This window comes from Bactrocera latifrons, unplaced genomic scaffold (assembly GCF_001853355.1).
Source record: "Bactrocera latifrons isolate USDA-ARS-PBARC rearing strain unplaced genomic scaffold, ASM185335v1 scaffold_55, whole genome shotgun sequence".
NCBI classification, from domain to species: Eukaryota; Metazoa; Arthropoda; class Insecta; order Diptera; family Tephritidae; genus Bactrocera; species Bactrocera latifrons.
In genome coordinates, this window is record NW_017537212.1 from 59,870 (window position 1) to 85,715 (window position 25,846).

At 32.4% G+C, this 25,846-nt stretch overlaps 3 protein-coding genes across 6 annotated transcripts in view; all 3 read left to right on the forward strand.

Annotated features, from left to right (window-relative positions):
* Window positions 1-2,842, forward strand: part of LOC108974440 (protein fem-1 homolog CG6966) — an 11,890-nt gene extending 9,048 nt beyond the window's left edge. For both annotated transcript variants that reach the window (XM_018942273.1, XM_018942272.1), the window contains 5 exons: window positions 310-667; window positions 727-1,327; window positions 1,381-1,634; window positions 1,700-2,148; window positions 2,202-2,842. In XM_018942273.1, coding sequence (XP_018797818.1) covers window positions 310-667; window positions 727-1,327; window positions 1,381-1,634; window positions 1,700-2,148; window positions 2,202-2,387 — 1,848 coding nt within the window. In that variant the 3' untranslated portion in view covers window positions 2,388-2,842. The remainder of the gene's footprint in view (window positions 1-309; window positions 668-726; window positions 1,328-1,380; window positions 1,635-1,699; window positions 2,149-2,201) is intronic.
* A 430-nt stretch (window positions 2,843-3,272) lies between these two features.
* On the forward strand, window positions 3,273-4,548 carry LOC108974305 (zinc metalloproteinase nas-13). The gene is given in 2 exon segments (XM_018942039.1): window positions 3,273-3,310; window positions 3,413-4,548. Coding segments are annotated over 2 exon segments (912 nt in total). The 3' UTR covers window positions 4,287-4,548.
* A 5,285-nt stretch (window positions 4,549-9,833) lies between these two features.
* On the forward strand, window positions 9,834-19,826 carry LOC108974454. Of its 3 annotated transcripts, none has more exons than XM_018942303.1 (7): window positions 9,834-9,925; window positions 13,765-14,580; window positions 14,877-15,358; window positions 16,511-16,733; window positions 16,921-17,048; window positions 17,701-17,869; window positions 18,382-18,869. In XM_018942303.1, the coding sequence occupies exons 2-7, from the start codon at window positions 14,202-14,204 to the stop codon at window positions 18,867-18,869; spliced, it is 1,869 nt and encodes a 622-aa protein (XP_018797848.1). In that variant the 5' UTR covers window positions 9,834-9,925; window positions 13,765-14,201. The 3 variants fall into 3 exon arrangements, with proteins under 3 accessions (XP_018797848.1, XP_018797850.1, XP_018797849.1); XM_018942305.1 differs by having other exon boundaries at window positions 18,404-18,651; XM_018942304.1 differs by lacking the exon at window positions 9,834-9,925 and having other exon boundaries at window positions 14,202-14,580; window positions 18,382-19,826.
* The last annotated feature ends 6,020 nt before the right edge of the window (window positions 19,827-25,846 follow it).

The following is a 25,846-nucleotide window of genomic DNA, read 5'->3' on the forward strand; positions in this document are numbered from 1 at the left end:
TTACGGGCAAAGATGTTATATTTCCTAAAATATTGCAAATCATTTTTAACATTCCCCTGAAAAATGAGTTATTCCGTTATTTCAAATAATTTAGTACTTTTAATAACATTTGCATTTGATTTTTCATTCAGATGGATTTGAGCTTWTATTTTTTCTCCATTCTTCATAAAACCTTCAAAAATAGCTATTTATATAATAATTTAGACCGTATCATAGATTAAAGTGTATATGAGCTCTTCACTTTTCATGTATGTACTATATGTGTACGTAAAATAAAAATTGTCAATAATTGAAATAATTTATTTACAGCATACCCTCTCCAATAGATCAGAGTCAGAAATAAAGATGGTTATATCTGCGAGAGTTAATGGAGCAACACCATTAGTAATTGCCTGCCGAAACGGTCATTATAACATTGTAGAATATTTGCTAAAACGACACGCCAATGTTGAGCAAGTAGGTTCCGTGAGTTTTGATGGTGAGCCCATTGAGGATGCGCCACCGCTATGGTGCGCCGCAGCAGCTGGTCATTATGGTATTGTAAAGCTCCTTGTTCATCACGGGGCAAATGTAAATAGTACCACCCGCACTAACTCTACACCACTCCGCGCTGCTTGTTTTGATGGACATTTTGATATAGTCAAGTTTCTGGTGACCAATGGTGCAGGTGTGCTATATATTAATGTTTAATAAAAAAATATTATTTTAAGTGGTTCAATTTTGTAGATTTTGAAGTGGCAAATCGACATGGACATACATGCTTAATGATCGCATGCTACAAAGGTCATTACAAGATCGCTCAGTATCTATTAACTTTAAATGCAGATGTGAATCGGTGTAGTATAAAAGGAAATACAGCTTTGCATGACTGCGCAGAATCTGGTTCACTCGAGATTTTGCAATTGTTGTTAAAACATGGCGCAACAATGGATGTCGACTATTACGGTATGACGCCGCTTTTGGCCGCGAGTGTGACGGGGCATTTGCCAATTGTAGAACATCTTATTACCTTGGCCTGCGTTAGTAGAAAAAGTCGCATCGATGCTTTAGAACTCTTGGGTGCAACATACGTAGATAAAAAACGTGACATGATCAGTGCTTTGTCCTTGTGGCGAAGAGCAATGGAGGATCGAAATCAGGAACCTAAAATACCAAAAACTATCAGCGAACCAATTGCAGCTTATGAATATGTATCGGAAGTGAAAACAATAGAAGGACTCGAAGAGTTAGTTCTAGATCCCGACGAAATGCGAATGCAAGCTTTAGTTATACGACAGCGAATTTTAGGTCCTACACATCCTGATACAAGCTATTACATACGTTTCAGGTAACTACAAATAACCATTTAAAATCAGATTATTCAGTCTTTTTTTTTTTTAGAGGAGCGCATTATGCAGATGCTGGACGTTTTGATCGTTGTATTGAGTTATGGACGTATGCTTTGACGATGCAGCAGAAAATTTTACAACCTCTCAGCCCAATGACCCAATCATCTTTGTTATCATTTGCGGAACTGTTTAGTTTTATGCTTGTTGAGGCTGGTCGTTTATTGCCTCGCGGTCGCATTGTTCCTCCAATTGAAGCCAGAGATATGTTGCTGATATTTAATAAGGCTGTTCTAGAAGTGGAGAGAGGTAATAAAAACAAGTTTAATACATTCGTCTTGTTTTGGGTGAAACAGTTAGTTTTGCCTTTGTAGGCCTTAAATGGACTATAGAACAGGAAAAAAATCCGGCCATAGTACCATCAATACATGATTGTAATCACGATCCAAACGCGCTGAGTCGCGCCTTAGTAAGCGCTTTACATATTGGTTGTTTATTGGCTTCCCTTGAAGAAGATGAAAGTTTCTGCCCAAATATGCGCAAACAGATTTTATATTCTTTGTACAAGTTGAATCGGCTTAAAGTGTCTGTTCGATCGGGACGAACAGCTCTACACTACGCTTGTTACCGAGAAGGAACACTTGTCGGTCGTTATCCAGCTTGTCAGTTTCCTTCCCCAGCACTAGCTAAAGCTCTACTCGAAGTTGGAGCTGACCCAAATGCTAGGGATGATGCAGGAAACTCTCCTTTGCATTTGGCTGCAACAGCGCAACAATGTCCTCGAACGCTTTCAAAAGTTCTTTTAAAACATGGCGCGCATCTGGTAAGTTTAAACTATTTATTATTGAAGTGTGCTAATTATATTCTTTAAAATAGGATGCCAAAAATGATGCCGGTGAAACCTTCGAATCATTATTGAAACCCAGGAAAATACATGAAGTCGTCAATCCATTGAAATATACCACTCTGGCTTGTTTGGCTGCACGAACCGTACAAAAACATCGAATTAAATATATGAACATTGTGCCTCCATCGCTTTATACTTTTATTGAAATTCATTAATTGCTGTAGAGTGTCAATACCGCGATGAGTAATGGTATATTGAACACTTATAGTGTGGATGACCATTAACCAAGTGACAAATGATCGAGGTTATAAATAATTTGTGATCGTTTTTTCAAATTTGATTCATTCTTATTTTACATGTATATTGCTTATCGAGTGACATATAAGGAAACATTTAAGTTAATTTCTACTAACGTTCATGTTTATTTTTTATTTTATTTTTTTAATATTTGCACTGATAAATATAATGTAACGAAATGCAGTAGATTTTAGAGGGTTCAATGTTAATTTGCTTTTAAATCATTCATTCGGAAAGGAACAAACCATTGTAGGATCATTTTGTGACAAACAGAAAACTCTGTGCAAGTTACAAATTAGAGGTATTGATAAACATATTAAGTTTTATATGAAAGTGTTTGAGTAAAAGATGTCGAAAAGGCAAAAATGTAAAACTCTTATGGTTTACTTAACGATTTGTGTGTCTAGGCTAAGTATATAATACAGTCATATAAATACATTCATAGAAAGAAGAGAAATCAAACGACTAGGCAAATAAGTATAACAAAATAAACTTCATAATTTGCAAAGTTCTGTTTTCAATGTATAGTTGCATTCTCCAGTTAGATGTGTTCATCTCTGAACTTATTCGAACTTATTCGAACTTCAAAAGAAACGATCAAAGCAGAATCGTCCCGTTCCCACGACGGTCGGGTCTACGAAAACGGGACGGACCCGGATTTTTATTCGGCCAAGGACTGTCAACTCGGCAGAATTCTGCCGTTACAACAACAACAACATCAAATTATAATCTCGTATAAACGAAAAAATATTCAAACAAATAGTGTTCAGCAATTTCTTTTGCATAATTTTAGCCAGGTCTCAATGTATATAGTCAATGTGATTGCAAATGGCGTCGTCTTGTAAAAAACTGCAGGTAACGTAGTGATCTATCTTTGGCCATTAGCATATTAAATAGGCTTTGCGATATGTAAATGAATTGTACATATTGCATACATTTGTAGACGATCCAGGTACTATATAAAAGAAAATCCAAATGTAAAGTGAGTTCAGTACTGTATCCAATTCACTATCATGAATCGAAATAGTTTCTATTTTTTCGTTAGCTGGCTTATTTTGTTACTAGTTGTACAATTAACTTTTGCAAAACCAAACACTTCAGGAAAAGTCAACATTGAAGATTTTGAAAATTACTTAAATGAAATCCATGTTGATGACGAAGCGGCCGAAGATAAGACCCGTAACGCTGTGAATTCGCCGTTACAACGCTGGCCAAGCAATTTGCTACACTACACTATCTCCACAGATTACAGCAAGGAGGAAGTTGATAATGTCCATGCAGCCTTACTGGTATTTAATGAAAGTACATGTCTAAGATTTAGAGAGTATGATGTTCGTCAAAATGGAAATTTAAAATACATTAATTATAAGAAATCTTTGGACTTGTGTGGTACAAGAGTCGGATTTAACCCTCTAACTCCAACGGGACCTCACGACGTGATCCTAAATTCCTACTGTTTAAGTGAACGTGGTGTTATACAACATGAAACCTTGCATGCTCTTGGACTCTACCATGAACAGAGTCGTCCAGATCGCAATAAATACGTGAAAATTGAATATTCCAATATTCCTCAAAAGTATTGGTCACAGTTTATCGCCTACCCCGAAATATACACTAGTACTTACAATGTATTGTACGACTATGAAAGCCTGATGCATTACTCGGAGTTTGCTTTTTCAAAGGACCGTACAAAACCATCGATACGTGCAAGAAGTGGCAATACAGTAATAGATCGTAAAATGGGACAAATAGTCGGTCCCTCAGAAGGGGATTTGAAAAAAATTAATATCATGTACAAATGTAAACCATTGAAGTAAGAAAATGGCGCATTTGTGAAATGACGAATTCAAAAGAAAATATTTTTGTTTTTGTTTTGTAAAAGCTGTATGTATACATACATACGGACGTATATACATATATGAATACAAGTTTTTTCAGGAGCAAGAAAACCCGTCTTAGTAATGCAGAAAAGAGTAATTCTTTTGGATTTTTWTTTTTGGTGTTAGAATTTTGCAAGTGTTTAATACATACATATATACATACATATATTGTTACGTACATGTATAGATAATGAAAAATTAAACTGTTCAGTTATGTAAAAACATATTGCATTCAAAACTTAATATACATCCATACATGTGTGGAAACGCGAATAATATGTTTGTCCTAAAAATCTGGTAAATTAAATGTAAAGGTTATATTAATTATACTAAAGTAAAGGTAAAGGTATAGTCGGTATTCAACTCCTCTGGACATTCTGATCTTTTTGATATATGTACATACATAGTATGTATAAACTATGTGACATATATTGGACAATTCATGGACCATTATAATAAATATTTGATAAATTTTAGCACCAAACCGACCTACCGATCGATTACTAAATGATATATAGTCAACCAGAATATTCTATTTTATATTTATAAAAATTACGTGCTACGTCTTCTCCGGGTAAACTCCTAAACTACTGAAGAAAAAAATATATGGTAATTAAAGTACAGCACATGTTGAACCAATTTCGTTTGCAAGAGCAAATTTTTCAGGTGTTGAAAAAACCTTTTTTTAATGCTTTTCATATTTGGTATATTATTAACTTATAATTATTATATGTAATAGCCGTACTTGTTAAGTTCTTGTAAGGATTCGTTTGTATTTGTGAAAAGTATTTAAAATTTCGGAAGTTATCATTTTGTCTTGTTTTGTATTAAAATCTACCAAATTAACTCAAATGATATATTATATGTATGTATACTATACATATGTGTTATGGGTATTTGAAGACAAAGTTAACAAGAGAATTGGAAATCATTTTGGATATGAGGCTTAGACCTAAATGCTAAAACACATTTTTATACAAAAAACTAGATAGGCTTTAATTAAATTTCAATAAAATTTACATTTTTACTAGCATAAAAATTTACCGTCAGGTGGAAATTCGGAAATTACTATATTATGTATATTGACATCACTTCTGGTATTAACTTTTTGTAATTCTCAAATAGACTCGAAAACATGCTTTCACGTAATTTTATGAAGAAATCACTTACTTATAATATATTAGACAATGACTCAAGTAACGAAAATTATTATATTGAGCAAATAGCAACTGGGGCAATTGGTGGACCAATTTCATACATTTTGGTATTAAAATTTACACAATACTTAATCACCTATTGTATCTTAAATATTGGCTGATATACATATATGTATATGTTGGAACATTTCTATAAGCCTCTGTAAGGAACGGCCGAATCTTCTATATTGAAATTATGCGGAACCTACGATAAACTATAACATCCAACTGTTTTAAATATTACGTTCTATATTTGTACGCTTGACTGAAGAAGTATAAAACGCTTCTAAAATTTATTTCTTATTTAAAAAGTGAATCACTTAGGAATGGGATGTTCAAAACATATCCTTAATTTTAATTCTACTTAGAAATTATGTATTGCCTTGTTCAGGTTCGACATTTTTCTCTACGAGTGTAAGGGGTGAGGGGAAGTCAGAATTTTCAAAAAAAAAAAATATTTTTTACTAGTCACTCAGTTTTTATACTCTTGCAACCAGTTGTTAAAGAGTATTATAGTTTTGTTCCCCTAACGGTTGTACGTATCACCTAAAACTAATTGAGATATATAGGGTTGTATACCTGTGCCCAAAAAAATAAGGTGACATTGTATTTATTTTGAAAATTTTTTATTTATTCTTCCAAATCAATTTCATCCCCTGCAAAGTAGCCCCCACTAGATGTAGTACATTATGCCGACGGATTTTCCAATCTTAGAAACACTGGTTGTAGTCACTTTCCGGGATGACCTTCAGTTCCGTCTTCGCTGCGGCTTGAATATCGTATAAAAACGGTGTCCCCGGAGCGGTCTTTTGAGGTTGGTGAACAGCCAGAAGTCGCACGGCGCCAACTTTTAGCAGCACACAGAACGACACGTATCTCAAACCCTAATGAATATTTTGACATAAATGTGACTGACAGTATTGCCAACCTAAAAAAAAATAATTCTCCAAATCCTTCCACGCGCGCAGTTTAAATTCAAATGTCAGCTTATTTTTTGGTATGTATATATGTAAATAATCAGGGTGACCGACCGTTCGTGTCAGCTGTAGCTTGACTAAAACTTGAGATATCTTAAAACAAGGTATGCAGGTTCCTTAGTACAAAATAAAATTCGAATTCGTAGATGGGCGTAATCAAACCACTGCAACGCCAACAATTCAACACTAACCGAAAACTTATAAACTGTAATTTGGCACAGGGTAAAACAGTAGCAAGGGGCATCTGTGGATAAAAAATTTTKAAAAAATGGGCGYGGCTTCGCCCTCTAATATGTTTAATGTGCATATTTTATAAACTAAAGCTACAACAACCAAATTCGCCAAGCATGAATATACAAGAACTCCTACCGATAGTGTGAAAATAGAGGAAATCGGATTAAAACCCCGCTCACTGCATATAACGGTACGCTTTATGGGAGCCGGTGTGAAAATTGGACGATGGGCGTGGCACCGCCTRCTTTTTGGGTAAATCCCATATCTCGGGATCCGACCTATCGGTTTCGACAAAATATGTAAAAATAAGCGAAATCGGACAATAACCACGTCTACTTCCCATATAGCACAATTTTAAAATTCATTGGATTCGTTCAGTTTCCAGTATGCAAATCAAAAAGCAATTAATATAACGGGATTAAACTTTGCACAAATAAAGCCCTTAGCTTGCGCCACCTTATGACCAAAAATCGTTCAAATCCAACAAAAACTGTTCGCGCCCCTAGGTACCGAATATTTAGACCCCGGTACCTATAGTTCACTTTTGTTAGAAAATATCRGTCAATGTCTGAGATATATAATTGAAACTCATTACTTCTCTGACAATGGTATGTCTGTAATGGGTTGAATGGACCAATACTTCCCTTAGCCCCTCTATATCTAATATTAAGATAATCGAACTTCCGTGTAACTTTGTAYACCATATATCGGTCAATATGTGAGTAATCTGAATGAAAATGAGCTAGCATGTTTTACTTATAACAGTGTATCTTTACCCTAAAATAAATAAATTTGAGCGAAAACTTGACTTACCTCCCATATATGTAACTAATATGTGGTTGTAAGCATATGAATTATATATAGTATGTACTATATACAGTATATAAAAGTGCTTGGATTTCGATCCTCAGGTTGACGTTTTACATCTTAAGATATTTCCCTTGCTTTGTTTCCTAAAAGTTGCAAGAGTATAAAATGTTCTCTTGCATCCGAACTTAGCGTTTCCTCAGTTTTATAAATATCGGTTTTAAATTTATATATATATAGCATATATGAATGTAGCTGCCTCTGAACCGCGTATTAAGTCACGATGTTTGTAACAATCRAATGGAAACGTCTGAGACCCTATAAAATAGATATCTAAATGATTAGCATGATGAGCTGAGTCGATTTAGCCACGTCCGTCTGTCTATATACGCGAAATAGAACTTGAGAGTTGTAGATAACAACATTTCAGCTATTTTATGCACAATTCTGTTTTAAAGTAGTGTGTATAAAGGGTGATCCATTTCGTAGAAAGAAAAAAAAATACATAAACTTCAAATTTAATGCTTATTATCATTCGAAAGAGCATTCTTTGGAACTAATTTTTTGAAGATTATYTTCGACATTATGACGGGTAACTGGCGAATGCCAAGCGTGATGTTTTGCTTCAAGACCCGAATCGAAGTGAGATTGCCCGCATAGACTTTAGACTTTACATACCCCCACTGGAAAAAGTCTAATGGTGTGATATCACACTATCTTGGTGGCTCACCGAAGTCTTCTCTCAATAAATCCATCCGCTGGGGAAGGTCGAGCGTCTTCATTTCTTGCACAAGCTGTATTTTGTACGCTTTTAATTTAAGACCTATACGTAAAATGCGCYAAGTCATTCCATACGTCAGTCCAAGTTGCTGCGAACTGCGCCGACTCTCCTTGGTCTTCGTATACACTCTCAGCTATGACTGCTATATTTTCTTCACTGTGTGCTGGACCGGGTATATTCAATCTAATATTATCCAACAATGAATGCTGGGTCTCAAGATGGGTGATGTTGGTGCGAATAGTACGTTCAGTAGGCTGATTATGTTGACCATAACTTGAGCGAAGYGCCCGAAATGCAAATTTCAAAGAACATGAATTTTCGTAATAAAGTTGAACGATTTGTTAAAGTTGTTCAGACTTTCCATGATGAAATGCCAAACATTACTCAGCAAAAATAACATAAAAGTTTGACAAAACTTAAGAGTGATCTGTTAAAAAATACTATTGAAAAAAGTACCTCTGCTGGTTCACCCGTTATACTGTGTGCATAATGATAAAATAAATACTACAAATTTGTTGCGTCTGAAGTAGCAGGAGCAATTTGGAATACTTTTGAAAATAATTTAAAGATAGTGTTCGTAAAGTAACGATTGGTGAAAGCTACATATTACAATAGGACAACGACCCCAAACGCACGGCTCACATTGCAATAGTTATTGCTTTAAAATGCACCGCGGAATTAAAAACTTCACTGCAAAGTYGGAATTTGAATTTTATTGAGCACACCTGAAAGCTTTTAGAGCGTAACGACAGATGAGGGTTTTAGCGCGACAACCCTTAAGAAAGCTTCCAGCAGTTTATTATTTTTTGTTATATTTCGGTCTTTCCAAAATTAAAAGAAAGTTGTAGCAACCTGAATAATTAGTTTTTTGTGAGTCGTGTTTAAACTTTTGTCGGTCACCGTTTATACCCTAAGTTTCGCATATTACTGTATTAAGATAATACATATTGTACATTTACATGTAGCAATTTAATGTCGAATTTATTTGTAACATTTCAAAAACATTTTAGTTTATTTCATAAAAGCTTTGTGTATACAATAACTGAACATATATATTTGACGTTATTCTAAGTACAATGGTATGGAGAAAGTGTTGATGATTCTTAAATGTAAAATTTTCAGTGAAAAATACGTCAGAAGCATTTACTGCAAACGTAAGTGATAGCGAATAAGATACCTATTTAGTATCTGCGACTATTACGAAGTGTAAAAGCTTTTTAAAGCTCTCATTGCAGCATATATTTGCAGTTATACTAAGGAAATCTCTCAAGGATTACAAGACTCACGTAATCTCTTTTGGAATTTTTTAGTTTTAACTGGAATGTACATATTTATGGGGGTTAAGCTCTCTCAGTTCTCAATTTTCTACAACACGAAACTGCTCGATAATACATATGGACGCATCGGCTTTGGCAAATTCGCTTCTGTGAGCCCCAAAGTCGGCACTTTTTTCATCCCTTTCGACAGTGCTCTCTATGCAATCGAGTTGTAAAGACGTTCAACCGAGGAAAACGACCAAAACGGCGGTTTCGGAATTAATATTTATGGAGTAATATTATAATTGTTGCCATAATGTTTAGTGTAAGTGTTTGTGACGTGGTGTTTGCTTTATTCACTCTATTTTTCACGAAATGAAAATTACTATCCGTATTATAAGTATCTCCAATAAAATATATCTGTGCATTACAAACCCTAAATGCGCTTATACATATATATATTTGAAAATAAGGGGAAAGATTTCGTGATCGGTTTCGAATAATAATAAATTACTTTTGAACGGTTGGATGTACAGCTAAATATTTTGAATATTTGTAAGGAAATGAAAAAGTGCGACTAATCCAAAAACTGTATAAGTAAGAAAGTTAATAAATAATTCAGCATGCAAATGTGAAATTGTGCTTTATGCCTCCATTTTCAGTTGGTACTAGTTAAAGCTTCCGCCACACCCCGTATCCAGTCCTCTCCACCACATGCGAAGGAGAATAAAATTGTGAAGTGGTTGTGCTAAGTGCCGAGATATTTACATGAGTCAAGGACGGTTCATTCGTTTTCGTATTTCTGTCTCTCCGTGGTGATTCAGCGAGTACAGAAGAAAATTTTACTTATCCGTACATAGATAATATAAAAAAATACTTCGGATACCAAAATAAAAATACGCATCAGATATATTTAACAATTACCGTGGGTAAAAGATTTTTTTTTGAATTAAATTCAAATTCATATAATAATGTCTTTTTCATTCTACCTGAAAGAGGATAAAAAGTGAAACAGAGAAATCAGTTGCGTTGCGTCTTAATTTTTTAAATGTATTAAATGCATTTACGCATATTTGTTGAAAGTTTGAAGTGAATGAAAATAATATAGTTTAAGTTAGTCATTAATTTATGACTTAGTACACATATTAAGGTAAAAAATGTGTGATCTCTTTAATCCATTAGTAAATCATGGATATGTAGTATGTAAATGTATAACCTCACCAAAAATGTAAAATAACGTAACATCTCATCATTTTTCACGTGTTTACGAGAAAATAAAATAAAAATAAAAAATTAACAAACAAAAACAGTGCAATTGAAGAGTTTTTGTTTTTAATTATAACCATTTTGGTTTCATTAGATAAGTTTAAAACTTTTTACATACATATAAATATGTAATATGATATAGCGAATCGTGATCAATAACATCTAAATTTCGAATTTGTTGATCATAAACTTTTTTTTAATTTCATGTAACTATATGGATATTTATTATATTATTTGGATATTTATTTATTAAAACTTTTTTAAGGTACGTCATACATATATATGTGCACAGCGCACCTAAACTATACGTACATGCACACAAACACATGTATGTATATTTATAGGTATGAAGCTTAGCCAGGTTTATTTTTATAGCCTTAACAGGGTATATTAAGCTTGTCACTACGGTTGTAACGCCCAGAAGGAACCTATAAAGTATATATACATGTATAAATTATTAGTATGTTGAACTGATTTGATTTAGCCATGTCCGTCTGTCTTTCTGTCCGTCTGTCTGTATATATACGAACTTGTCTTTCAGTTTTTAAGATATCGTTTTGAATTTTTGAAAATCATCATCATTTCCTCATTTGTCGGAACTGCCGATTTGTTGAACAAAACAGATGAACACATTGTATATATTAATACCTAATTTAAACATTACATACTTTCTTGTTTGCTTATGTACATGTGTATCATGAATTTAATTGCATTTAAATCTTTGATAATGAAAAATTCTCATAGGCGCCTTGTCACATGTTGAATATTGTGATATTTGAATCGAAATCTATAACGATGATTGATAGATCGCGCGTGAATGTTACACGTTCAATAACTATCACATTAGTAATAATACTTACATTAAACAAGAAAAAACGTTGACTTCGGTTGCCGAAGGTAAATACCCTTCACAGGTGCATTTCTGTTAATAATTATGTGTTCGGTTTGTATGGAAGCTATATGCTATAGTAATCCAATCTGAAAAATTTCTTCGGAGATTATATTATTACCTTAAACAGTAATCCATGCCAAATTTCGTGAATATACCTTGTCATATGTGAAGTTTTCCATACAAGAACTTGATTCCGATCATTCAGATTGTATGGCAGCTATATGCTATAGTTAAGCGATCTAAACAATATCTTCGGATATTACATTGCTGCTTTAGAAAATAACCTGTGCCATCTTTTGTGAAAATACATTGTGAAATTTGAGCAGCTTCTTGAGAAGAAAATGACGTATGACGTTTGCAAAATTTCAAACGGGTATCTTAAATACTGAGGAACTAGCTCGTATATATACAGACAGACGGACATGGCTAAATCGACTCAGCTCGACATACTGATAATTTACATACATGTATGTATGTATATACTTATGTATACTTAATATGGTCTCCGACTCTTCCTTCTGRGTGTTACAAATTTCGTGACAAACTTAATATACCCTGCTCAGGGTATAAAAATAGTTTTCTGTGTTATTTGTTTAGTTTTAAATGCCGAAAGAAACAATTCAAAGAAAGCATCGAAACAAAAAATCGTAGCTTTGCTTTAATATTTGTTTAGTTTCTAATGCCGAAACAAAATTGAAAAAGTTTCCAAGATTTTAAAGAAAAAAAATTAAATAAAAAAGAATAGGAGCAAAATATACTAGCAACCATTGTGAAAATTTCATTGTTACTTAGCTGGAAAATCACCGTTAGATCTATTTTTGTGTTAATTGCGCCTTTGGCCACGCTTGTGCARTATTGGCTAAACAGTACTATTTCTGTTTGTGTAGCTATTGCTAAAATAAATCGTAAATTTTCTGCTGTACTTTACGAAGTTGTGTCTCTTGTGGATAATTATATTTGAAATACTATAACCCTTCTGATGAAATAATTACGATTATCACACTGTTATTCGAGGTGCTAACAAAAATGTCTCTTAATTTCTATGTTAAAGCATTATGGACAACGAATTAATATTTTTTACATGAACTGCTCCTCCTGAACATTGCCATTTTATGAGTTAAGACCCTTTTTGTGGTTAGTACCGATATCTACATACATACATATATGGAACGTGTAGCAAATCCCACGAACAAGTATGCTCTCAAACATGTTTCAAGATGAGTTAGGACTATTTTTCAAAAGCAATCAGTAATAAGATTGCCTTCTTATGGTACATATTCCAAAATTTGTACGTTCTTTTTAAATAAAACAAAAACGGTTTGCAATATCAACGAAATTATTTATTCCTGTGAAACTACATTCCATGCAAGTATGTATGAACCTCTTTTTTGCATTACCGTGAAGGCCGCCTTGATAAAAAGGAATTAATTTATTATTGGTGCACGTATTCAGGTAGTTCTTACTAAGAAACAAAAACTACTTCTCCAGTCAAATTGTTAGGGTGGATCTTTTGTTGAATATTTTCTTCTTTCATTGTAGTTTATCATCAGCGCTTTATGGCCAATTCAGATTGAACTTTTGGTTCGCCTTGCTTGATGACATTTGTTTTGACAGGATAGTTCGATGCACGCTTTTGTATGTGGACGTTCACGTAAAAAGTTTTCGACGCGAAGCGAAGCATATTATTTGGCAGCTCTCATCTTTTTACACTTTGCGAAGAACTACTGCTCATTTTTGTTACAGAGAAACACTGAAAACGAAGCGTTCATTGCGGTATACCGTTTGTTTTCTCCGCTTCTTTGTTTCAATATGAAATGTCACGCAAAGCGAGGAAAGTTGTATGTGCATGGGCCTTTATAATTACGAATCCAGTTCAAGATTATATTAATATTCATACCAAACTAATTAAAATAGCCCTATGGGAAAAAATGAATTTTATTGCAAAATACAAAATAACGTGATTTAATTATTATTGTAAATCATACACAATTTTTTTTTTACCTCAGTTTCAGATTTAAATGACAATCAAGCTTTTACTACGAATAATAATGATACAAGATGGTGGAATACCAAATATCACAATGACTTGCAGATTATTTCATGGTCAATAATCCTACTTTACTGTGAGCAAAACAAACACATTTAGAGGTCAAATAGAAAGGGGTTGTGAATTGTCACTTTGCAATAGACACTAACAAAAGGTCATTTTGAGAGATCCAGAAAATCAAAAGATTTTAATTTCGTATGCTTATTTGTTCTACTCAAAATAGATATGCACTTTATAATGTTAAGAGGCTGTTTTAACAGCAATTCGACTCAAAAGAGCCACATTGGTCACTCCCCCCCTAAAGTACTTACTGCGATTAAATAAACTTAAAACGTAAATATATCTGTATTCAAACCTAACTCCCTGGGGAACATACCATATACATATAAACAAACCATGAGCTCTACAAATTCTCCAATTGTCCCAAAGATACATCGGTCTCAACATATTCAACAATTTCAACGGCGAGTATTCGGTAAATTGTTAAATGATAAAGAGTTTAGCAGACAAAATCGCATGCAGTTGACCTTAAATGAAAGATTGGGGACATGTACTATTTACAAGTATTGCCGGAGGGTACAAAAGTGGAATTGTGATACCAGGAAATCGGGAAATATGACTGTTAGCACTCTTGGTAAATCGAAGGGGCTAACGCCGAAACATAGACTGACTTTCTGGAGATTGGGCGTTAATTACAGCATAATGACAGATTCAATACATACGATTATGTTATTGTTTGCTGTTATAATGACTGTTTTGATATCGGAAAGCACTGGTAAGTCACAATATCCGTTTTCAAATTTAATGATGTTCTGAATTAAATTAAATATTCAAAATATACAAGTGATAAGTGATTAAATAGCGAAAATTAACTTTATTTATTTATTTGAGAAAGATCTTTAAATTTGGGATTATATTTTTAGTAGTTATATATCTTTTTAACAAAATTTTTTATTTAAGAAAAGAAACCTCAAACGTAATACCTAAGTTAGTATTTGACATTGATATTAAATTTTAAAGAAAAAATTTCGAAGCATATACTATATTATTTTATAATAAATTAATCTGTAGTTCTAGCATCGCAACGGGACTCAGTTAAACAAAAGAATTCCAACAACCTAAGTAGTAATATACCTACGGGAAGCGGAGTTGATACCAATGGAAACTTTGATAGCATTAGCGATGGCAATAMCATTAGGTCTAGAAACAATGCAAGCAACGGAAACCCTGATATCAWTGTTTCATTAGCAGCGGCTGATATACGTAATAAGGCCAATTATGTCACATTGTCACCGATCGTCACTTCAAGTACCGCTTTCGTAACTGTAGGAGTATTTAGTACAGCGAACAATTCGGTATATTATGGAGGTGTGCAGAAGAACAGTACCGCACATTATTCGGGGACATCCAYCGTCAATCGTAATGTGATTGAAGTAACAGAAGATAATCGCAATGGTCCATACTTTGACAAAGCTGCATCGAAAAATATAACAGCACTCCTCGGAAAAACGGCATATTTAAATTGTCGTGTGAAAAATCTAGGAAATAAAACGGTGAGTTTCGTGGTTGTGATCAATGCTTGCATTAAATTATTTATTCARTCTAACGCCTACTCTTTACCAGAAATGGAAAATGAAAGTTCWTGACATCATTTTTACCCATTGTGCACTATCGAGATAACTTTTGAATAATTTACACTTGTTTACCGTAAATACAGTTGAACTTCCGTAAATCGATCTTCCTTAACTCGAAGTTCTCCATAACTCGAACTCTTGAATTGAACTATGCGATTTTAAATTCATTTTTAATAACAAATATTAATACCACTGACKAGTATCACAAAGTACTATACAGATTACAATCTCTTTTCACCGAAACAAACAAGTAAAAAATACTATATGTATGAGTTCAGGCAAGTTTCTATAACTCGAAGTCCCACTTACTCAACGTTTTTTTATGGATTACGGTGATTCGATTTTGGCAAGTTCAACAGTAGTTATTTTTTTTATTTATAAAACAGCAAATCCATTGCAAAAATTTGTATTTWTATTACCAAAACAGATGATGTAAGAGTTTCATTAAGATAATTTACATATTGACCTACATAAGTGCTAAATGGTATGAAATCTACCTGAACTTTGAAATATTTTTATTAAGTATATGGGGGCTATAGAAAGCATTGACCCGATTTTATACTTCTTAGCACCCGGACACATTAATATCAGGAAAATACGTATAACTCTATATCTAGTTTTAAGTGTTACAAATAACCATAAGGTGAACAATACTATATACATTTATATCTATTACGAGTATGCTTTGTAGAAGCATGTTGCGAGAGTACATATAAAAAGAAATTAAAAAAATAAAATAAAGAGCTGCAGAAAACGATTTCCCATTGATCTTGGCTGCCGTTGACTAAAAACATTTTCGACAATAAATAGTTTTATTCAAGATTGAATAASAAGTGTAGAAATAGATAAATCATACACGTGCATACTCAAATAATTGCGTTTTACACCTCTGTTATATGTTATTTAATTCTTTTTATGAATTGTATGACTATCGATAAAAACGATTGTCAAAATTTTAACCAAAATACATTCAAATAGTAAATTAAAAAATTAAAATTAATTTGATAAGTAATTAGGTGATAATTTTTCTAGTTAACGTTACTGCGACTTCAAACAAAAATGTTTTTTCAGATGCTCTTGCAAGTTTCTTGGGTGCGGCATCGAGACATCCATCTGTTAACTGTTGGACGGTATACATATACATCCGATCAGCGCTTTCGTGCTATTCATCAGCCACAAACTGAAGACTGGATTTTGCAAATTAAGTATCCCCAACATCGAGATTCTGGTATATATGAGTGCCAAGTTTCAACCACGCCACATATGAGCCATTATATTCACTTGAATGTTGTCGGTGAGTAAAAGACTAATACACATGTAAATATAATGTAATCGTACATATCGACATGCATAAAAATATTTATAAAAGTATTGTAAGTACGGAAGTATTTAAAGATCGTTATATGATTTGCAAGTTGAGTACAATTTATACATTATGTTTAGCTTTTTATAAGAAATGCTCTTACAAATTTTCATTTTAGAACCTTCTACCGAAATCATTGGCGCGCCGGATCTTTATATAGAGAGCGGTTCAACAATAAATTTAACTTGTGTAATATTAAATTCTCCCGAACCTCCTGCGTACATATTTTGGAATCATAATAACGCTGTAAGTAATTGTATACTATATTCGTACAAAATGCGTGGCATATATATATGTATTTGTACAAAATAAACTGTCGAAATATTAATAAATAAATTAACACATTGCTAACGTAGTGTTCGTCAATTAATAAAAATTACAAATGAAGACTATCTATTTATGTGTACGATGTGCATGAGAAGAATATTTTATTTATAATAGTATTGTATAGTCCACTCATTTTTCTCACTAAGTGTAAGCTAAGTATAATATAAGTACATATTAATAATTCGATAAACATAATGCGATCCTGTTCAAAAATTGTGTAATGTCAGTCCAAAAATTTAACCGTTCACTACTAAACTAGTACCTGTGCATCAGGTTGATTATGCAATTCRATGAAGTTGTATCAATAATTGTCTTTTCTACATTAGCTAGTAGTAAAGTATTAGCGATTAACATCATTATTTTTAAAACGGAATTTGTGCTCCTTGAGTATTTCAAAAGTTTTACTTAAAGAATAATAAAAAACACTGATTGTGACACTTCGCTTCGTTGCCTTTTTTTGCAATCCACAAGAGAATTTCTGAAAAACTTGAATACCCGATCTTTCATTGCAATTTTAAACACAGATATATATTATGTAATTTACTATACATATTACAATTATTGATTTTAGATTATCAACTACGACTCTCCTCGCGGTGGTGTCTCGGTAGTAACAAATAAAGGTGAAACTACTACTTCTTTTCTTCTTATAAAATCTGCTCGGCCTTCAGATTCCGGACACTATCAGTGCAACCCATCAAATGCAAAACCTAAAAGTGTAACGGTTCATGTACTGAATGGTAAGTATAAATATAGATGTGCATTAATTGAAACGTACTTTAATAATAGTAATTAATTCAGAATTAAATTGTAATTTTTTTAATTCTTGAACTTGTAAGAGTGAACCATGCATATATTCACTACAAGTAATAAAATATTACATAAAGTTTTACCCTTTTCCACGTGCATACATGATGGTTGTAAGTTACCAAGTACTCCAAAAATTATTTATTCTAGCAAGTGTTGTTTAGTGGAATGTGGCTTTATACTTTAGGACATCGTTGCGTATGGGTTGAACATACTACTTATAAGTTTCAGTTCGCAAAGTGTATAACAGCACATTGTACAGCTGTGCAGTGTTCTAATTTCCTCAATATTTTGAATGACTATTACAGCGGTTCGTTTATTTATTTAAAGATAGTATTGTTAACTCATTTTGACAGCTTATCATATATGTATATACTTATTTGCTTGTAATTACCTAAATTTTGTAATGGTGTTAAAGGACAGAAAAAAGTTGTAAATTAAATAGGTGTTTCTCATTCCGTTTCCAGGGGAGTTCCCAGCAGCAATGCAGCGCGCGGGACCAGTATATCTTCGAATGTCCCAAAGTCGATATCTCCTAGTGTACCTGTCAATGTACTTATGCACCTTAGCATATATAAAGTGGTATATGCAAACATTGGCAGCAGTTGGGATCAAGATAGCAGGAATTTGAAGCATCTTGTTGCGTGGGTTTTAAATGTATTCGTGTTGCTGGCAACCGATGTGCTTGGAAAGCAAGTTAAACGAAGAAAGTCTGGAATGATTAATACCTGCGGCTGCTACTTCAATGATATACAACTTAAACAAAATATACGCCTCCAAAAGTCGAAATCAGATAACAATAGCCATAACGGAGAGGTCAACTTACGAAATTTATTTTATAATACTACTATTTTTAAGTCGATGAAACACTTTAACGATGTACATACTTGTATACTGTTTAACAGACCAATATTTGAACCAGACATCAGGTGAGTGCGTTTCGATTTAATGCCTTTTACTGGTCCTACCCATGTTACCGAGAAAGAGGGCAAAGTAAGCTCAAACAATCCGAACTAAACTTGACTAAAGTGAGTTTTATAATGATAATAATATCTATCGCATTTTTTTGTATTATGTGTATTGTATATTTTGGGTAGTTACTTCCCTTGGGTTTCCAACTAAAAGCGAAACCGTTTTTTTGTAATCGAATAAAAGTATTAGGTAAATTTGGGTATTTGTAAAGTTACTTATAAGACATATTGTAAATAAAAATAATATAAAACACTAAATAATAATGAACCAAAAATTGAAAAAAAAGAACAAAAAAGCAAAAAAAAGGGGAAAGATATTGTTTCAAGATAGATTATGAAAGAATAAAATTCTAAATTGCTAAAAACTATGAACTAATAAAGTTAGAGAAAATTATTAACTAAAAAGTAACGATAATTATTGTATGCTAAGTAAGCATATACATACAACTATCCTTAAGAGAGGACTTAAATTTGCTTGGTACAACCAATATATATTTGCGTAAATAACACATTAATTTGTTTTAATATGCTTGTTTTTGTTCTTTAATTTTCACATATTATTACCGATTAATAAATTCATTTGTCCGATTTTATAATCAGAAGTTGCTTATTTTTTCTATTATACAGTTCATAACTCTCTGGAATAGGTAAAATTACACATATGCTCTCTATTTGTTTAAGCATGTTAAATAGTTATATAATAGCTTAGAAGTGTATGAGATGTAACAAAATTTACCAAGACAGTAAATTAAATTGTTAGACGGAATAAAACCGATTGCTTCACCGATACAGCAACAGATCATACAAAAGAATATAGTACGTATTCTCATTCCAAATGTACCTAACTCGCAACGTAATTATCAATATGKACAGTATTTTTATTTTCTTAAATTATAAATTTGACATTATTCATCATTAATTGTCATTTTACTGGTATATGATACATATGTATAATAGTTAATGTGGTTTATTTTCCTTAATTTAAAGTTAATTTAAAAAATACTATCAAGAAATTGTTTTTGCAATTTTTTTCAGGATGAAGCCAACTTTAAACAATTGTTTCAACAATGACTAGTTTCTTATACAGATACACTTTTTTTCATTGGCTAATAATATTTCCTAGCTTGGATTAATCATAAGTACATATGTATGTGTTTGAAAGGTAGAAAGAGCCTATTTTCCATGCAGTTAGCGGCAATAAAGAATATGATGCGATACTTTTCCCCGACAGTTGAATAACATGTGTGTATTATTACGTTTTAATTAGTATACATAAACCACAAGCAACAAAAATTACACGAGTGTCCTTTTGTCATTAGAAAATCGTTCTATAATTAAGTTATATACATCTGATGTTTTTCTGACTAATTATGGATGCATAAAATTATATATATAAGTATATTTGAACATTATGATTTTTATATTTTAACGCATTCTTAAACTATATATCTGTGTATATAGATTTCGGCTTTTTAATGATTCTTCGCCCTTTTTTTCGTTTTCTGCACGGTTTGTTCCGGACAAATTGACTGACGTCTAAAAATTGCTCAGAATCCAACATTCGAAGGACGATTATTTGACCAAAAATCACATTTTAACCATTAACCACTCTTTCTAATATGGCACCGTGCGACTTCTTCCTTTTCGGTAAAATGTATTTGCCCAAGAAAGGAAAGCGTTCTGCAGACGTAGGGGCCATTTAAAATGCGGCCAACGAACTAAAACACTCGTTCGACATGCATTTGGACCGTGTAAAAAGCAAGTCGAAGTTTTATTGGTGTTGCCAACATAAAAAATTTAGAATTGACAGACAATTAAACAGATTAACAATTTTAAACCAAAAATGAAAACAATTCATTATTGCTCACGAAAATGTAAATAAATTAGTTTTGATTTATGTTACGATTTTTGTCATCGTAAATCCTCAAATCCATTGGAACTTCCTAACAGCAAGAGAACTAAGTTTTATGGACAAATTAATTGCTTCTAAATAATATTTGTTACAGATTCATAAGTTAGTTTTACTTAAATCAAATTGAAGCTTGTCTCATCCAGCTCCGAGATTTCACTACATGAACTCACCAGATTTTTCACCATTCTATGTACATGTACAAAATAACTGATTAAAATTATTTAAAATTATAAATAAAATAGTTTTTTTTACTCATATTCAATTTTTATACTCTCGCAACAAAGTTGCTAAAGAGAGTATTATAGTTTTGTTCACATAACGGTTGTTTGTAAGTCCTAAAACTAAAAGAGTCAGATATAATGTTATATATACCAAAGTGATCAGGGTGACGAGTAGAGTTGAAATCCGGATGTCTGTCTGTCCGTCCGTCCGTCTGTCCGTCTGTCCGTCCGTCCGTCCGTCCGTGCAAGCTGTAACTTGAGTAAAAATTGAGATATCATGATGAAACTTGGTACACGTATTTCTTGGCTCCATTAGAAGCTTAAGTTCGAAGATGGGCAAAATCGGCCCACTGCCACCCCCACAAAATGGCGGAAACCGAAAACCTATAAAATGTCATAACTAAGCCGTAAATAAAGATATTAAGATGAAATTTGGCACAAAGGATCGCACTAGGGAGGGGCATATTTGGACGTAATTTTTTTGGAAAAGTGGGCGTGGCCCCGGCCCCTACTAACTTTTTTGTACATATCTCGAAAACTACTATAGCCTGTCTCTTATACACATCTAGATGTGTATAAGAGACAGTCCATATACAGTTCAAAAATGGAAGAAGTCGGACAATAACCACGCCCACCTCCCATACAAAGGTTATGTTGAAAATCACTAAAAGTGCGTTAACCGACTAACATAAAACGTCAGAAACACTAAATTTTACGGAAGAAATGTCAGAAGGAAGCTGCATCCAGGTTTTTTTTTTTAATTGAAAATAGGCGTGGCGTCGCCCACTTATGGACCAAAAACCATATCTCAGGAAGTACTCAACCGATTTCAATGAAATTCGGTATATAATATTTTCTTAACACCGTGACGACATGTACCAAATATGGGTGAAATCGGTTTACAACCACGCCTGAAATCTCGATTATCACTTGTATCATGCGAGAGTATAAAATGTTCGGTGACACCCGAACTTAGCCCTTCCTTACTTGTTTATTGATATTTTTCTTAAATAAACGCAGTAATGTTTAACTTCAACCGCCAAACCCCACTGACACTGAGTTGAAAACCTTAGTATCACAAAAATTGTTGTTTGACAAAATCGTGAAAGGAACCTTAGATTAAGTTTCAAAAATATTCAGAGATGTATTTTTCGACTTTTGCGTTAAGTTTTCTGTCACAGATTCAGCAACTACTATAGCTTCATTATATGATGACATTCAGTTGGATTTATTCATTTGTCGCTTGTCATTAAAAAACATATGTATGTATGTATTATATCTTCGAATAAGTACGTACACTTATGATTTTATGAAAATTGAGTAAGGGGTTTCCACGAGTCTCAAAAAGCATATGTTGTTAAAATATTATATTAAAAGTCATTGAATACCATAGAATAAAAAAAATCACTGTCAGTTTTAACTATCTGCACATTTTTATAGTTAGCTTTAAGTTATATGTAAATATATGTACATTATAAGTTCAAATATAATTTCAAATATTCCATGTAAAGTTTGTTTGTGTTTACCATAAATTTTGAAAATGAATTGAAAAGCCTTAAAGTTTAAGTTAATGAGTAATAAATTACATTATGATAAAATACATACACGCAAAAAGGCTGCAAATACAAGGTGTTTCCAAAAGTAACCGAACTTTATATTATCTGTCTGTCTGTCTGGTCCCTCAGTTTTTATATCGTTTTGAAATTTTGCAAGCGTCATTTTTTCTTCAAGAATCTGTCGGAACTGCCGATATCGGGCCACTATAACATATAGCTGCCATACAAACTGAATGATCGGAATCAAGTTCTGGTATGGAAAACTTTCACATTTGACAATGTTTTTTCACAAAAGTGAGCACAGGTTATTTTCTAAGGCAACAATGTAATCACCGATTGTGATCTGTGAGCGTTTTTCTCTACATTAATAAAATGAAGAAAAGAGAACGGTTTTTTGTAAAAAAACGGATTTCTCTACCAATCACCATTTTTATTTGCCTGAAAAACAACGTGAAAAAAATGAAAAGTGCATTTTTTGATCATATCAAAAACAGTTCCGAGAGGGGTTCATTGCGTTCATGCATTGATCACAAGGTGCATAACGTTATATTATTTTAACTATGGATTACTTATATATGTACATATATATGAACATGTAAGTATGTACATATAGACATATGTATAAGTATATACATATAGTAGATAAATACAGCACTGATTTAAGTTCTTTGGCCAATTGGAAAAATATACCATAAAAATATATGTAGATACATATATGTAAATAAATATGTGTTAAATAATGTTCACACGCCATTAGTTAAATATAATAAAACAAGTTGGATTAAAGGGAAATGTTCTCAAGGTACATTTGGGAGTGTAGCTATCGAGAAAATGAGTAAGCGTAAGTTAATTTATCTGCACATGCTGTTATACATATATATGTATATATATATGCATATATATGAAGTTGTTTGTTCAAATTTATCGCGTGGACTGCATTACAAAGAGAAAAAAATAAAAATAAGCCAAAGACACATAACATAAATATCCACTGTTATTTCTTTTATTTTTTGAAATTTAAGCATTCGCCCATCAGAAAGGTATACCATATACCATAGGTAACATAATAAATAAATCTACAAGTACTATACTGAATGAGCTGAAAATAAAACGAAAATGAAGAGTTACAAAAAACAAAGTTGAATGTTAAAATTAAAAAAAGGTATTAATAAAAATAAAGTTATATTAACAAATCACATAAAWTCCTCGAAACAGATAAAAAACTACCATTAGTTAAAGTGAGATAAAACCGAAACTCGTAGTCATGTATGGTAAATAATGGGATGTTAAATGGACGCTATGAATAGAGCTCATCAGTTTCATAAKAAAACACAGTAAAAAGCTGCTAATGTATAATTAAATAAATTGTCCGAATTCTCGTATGTTATGTTTTCGCAAAACTATCTTAGTTAAAAAAAACTTTAATAGGAATCTTTAATATATAATATTTTGTGATATATATTAAATGGAAACAGTATTTTCCCGATATCTTTTGTGCCTCTTGTATTAACTGGTAATTTTTATTTATTTCGAAATTGAAATTTAGTGCAGTATATTATATTGAATGTCCAGCAAATTTAATAAAATATTAAAATATGCATATGAGTGTGAATTTATGTATTAATTTAATGAATACATAATTATTATGTACTAATTTAAAAATGTTAAATAAAAGCTAAACTATTTAATTATTATCTAAAAAAAACAGTTTACTGCCTATATGTTTTGGTTTTAATACATATGGAAAATTATATGAGGTAATGAGGATCTCAGTTTATATTTAGGGGTTTCACATAGTCCCATAAAGTACCGAACCGAAGGACATAGCGTTCAGTGTTGTATTTCCTTAAACTTATTTTAGTATGCAATCCAACAACAATTTTTTTAAACTAGTATAAAAATTTGTGATTTAATGATTTTACGATGCTTTATGAAACGTTGTGAGTACCGAAATTGTATTTATCTTAAAAAGCTATGCGCAACTCTAAGGCAACATTGTACATACATACATACATACATATGTATATGCTTTTAAGACTCGTTTTTTCAGTCTTTTGGCGCGCTGTTTTTTGCATTATGTAGTCTCGTTTATTTAGTAAGCTTGCATTTACTTTTTTCTATTGTAAGCCGTTGTAAGCTGTGGGGTATCTTTCATTCAGTATTGTAAATATCATTTCGCGAAAACAGTGTCGTCAAAAGAGTGTTGTAAAACATTAAAGTAATCGCTTAATTGTAGATACAATTGAACAATATGAATGAAAAAAAGTAAAGGAATAAACAGAAAATAAAAAATGCAAAAAGTGAATCAGGATTATCACAAATCTGTCCTTAAATATTTTTAATTTTAATTCGGGTATGGCAGGGTTAAGATTGTGGAATCAACTAATGAAAAAATTATGAAATTTAAGGTGTTTCTAAGAAAAGTTAATTGACTTGCTACAATTTTGAGTTTGGAAACACACTGAGTAAGAATTTATGAATATAATATTACATTTGACAACTTTACTCAATCTTAGCAGAGAGAGACACGTAATATAAAGTAGTCAACAAACTATTGAAATCAGCCTGGACATTGCTTCTGTTTGGTGTCATGGTTGTAGCAAATGTAACAATCTGYCCAAGTATTTAATCATTACAAAATCTATGTTTTTTTCCAGTTTTTCTTTATGTAATTTATCAGTCATCACTTCTATTTATCTTTTTCGCGATAGCTAAGTTTGCGTGGTACATTGAAAACTTTGATGCGGCTTTTTGATTTTAATCATAAATACATACATACATTTGTATGAGATAGTTACCCACATTTGTCTTATACATAAACGGCAGGAAAGGCAGACAATATTCTTTTCTCACCTATAGTCAAACTGGTTGGACAAGGGCAAACTTTATCAATAAAAATATAATTGACTGCTAAAGCTGTTGAAGACGGAACTGAAACTTTGTTCAAGTATATTRGTCAAAACTTTACTAATTACTACAAATAATTGTATAGTTTTAGGTTCAGATCATGATGGAAATATTGAGCTACTGAGAGAATTGGATTATTTCTTTAAAATATTAGGAAATATAAGAAATTTTAGTACAATTTTTAGACTTTATGACTGTAATGTGCTAATGATTATCGGCTGTTTGATTTATCCTCAACTGTATTACGAGCTTACCCTKCGGTACTCGGCACTAGTTCGAAGCTGTGGAAATAAGCGCTTACTAGGAGACCACATCTACTTACTTTACTACACCTAATCTGATT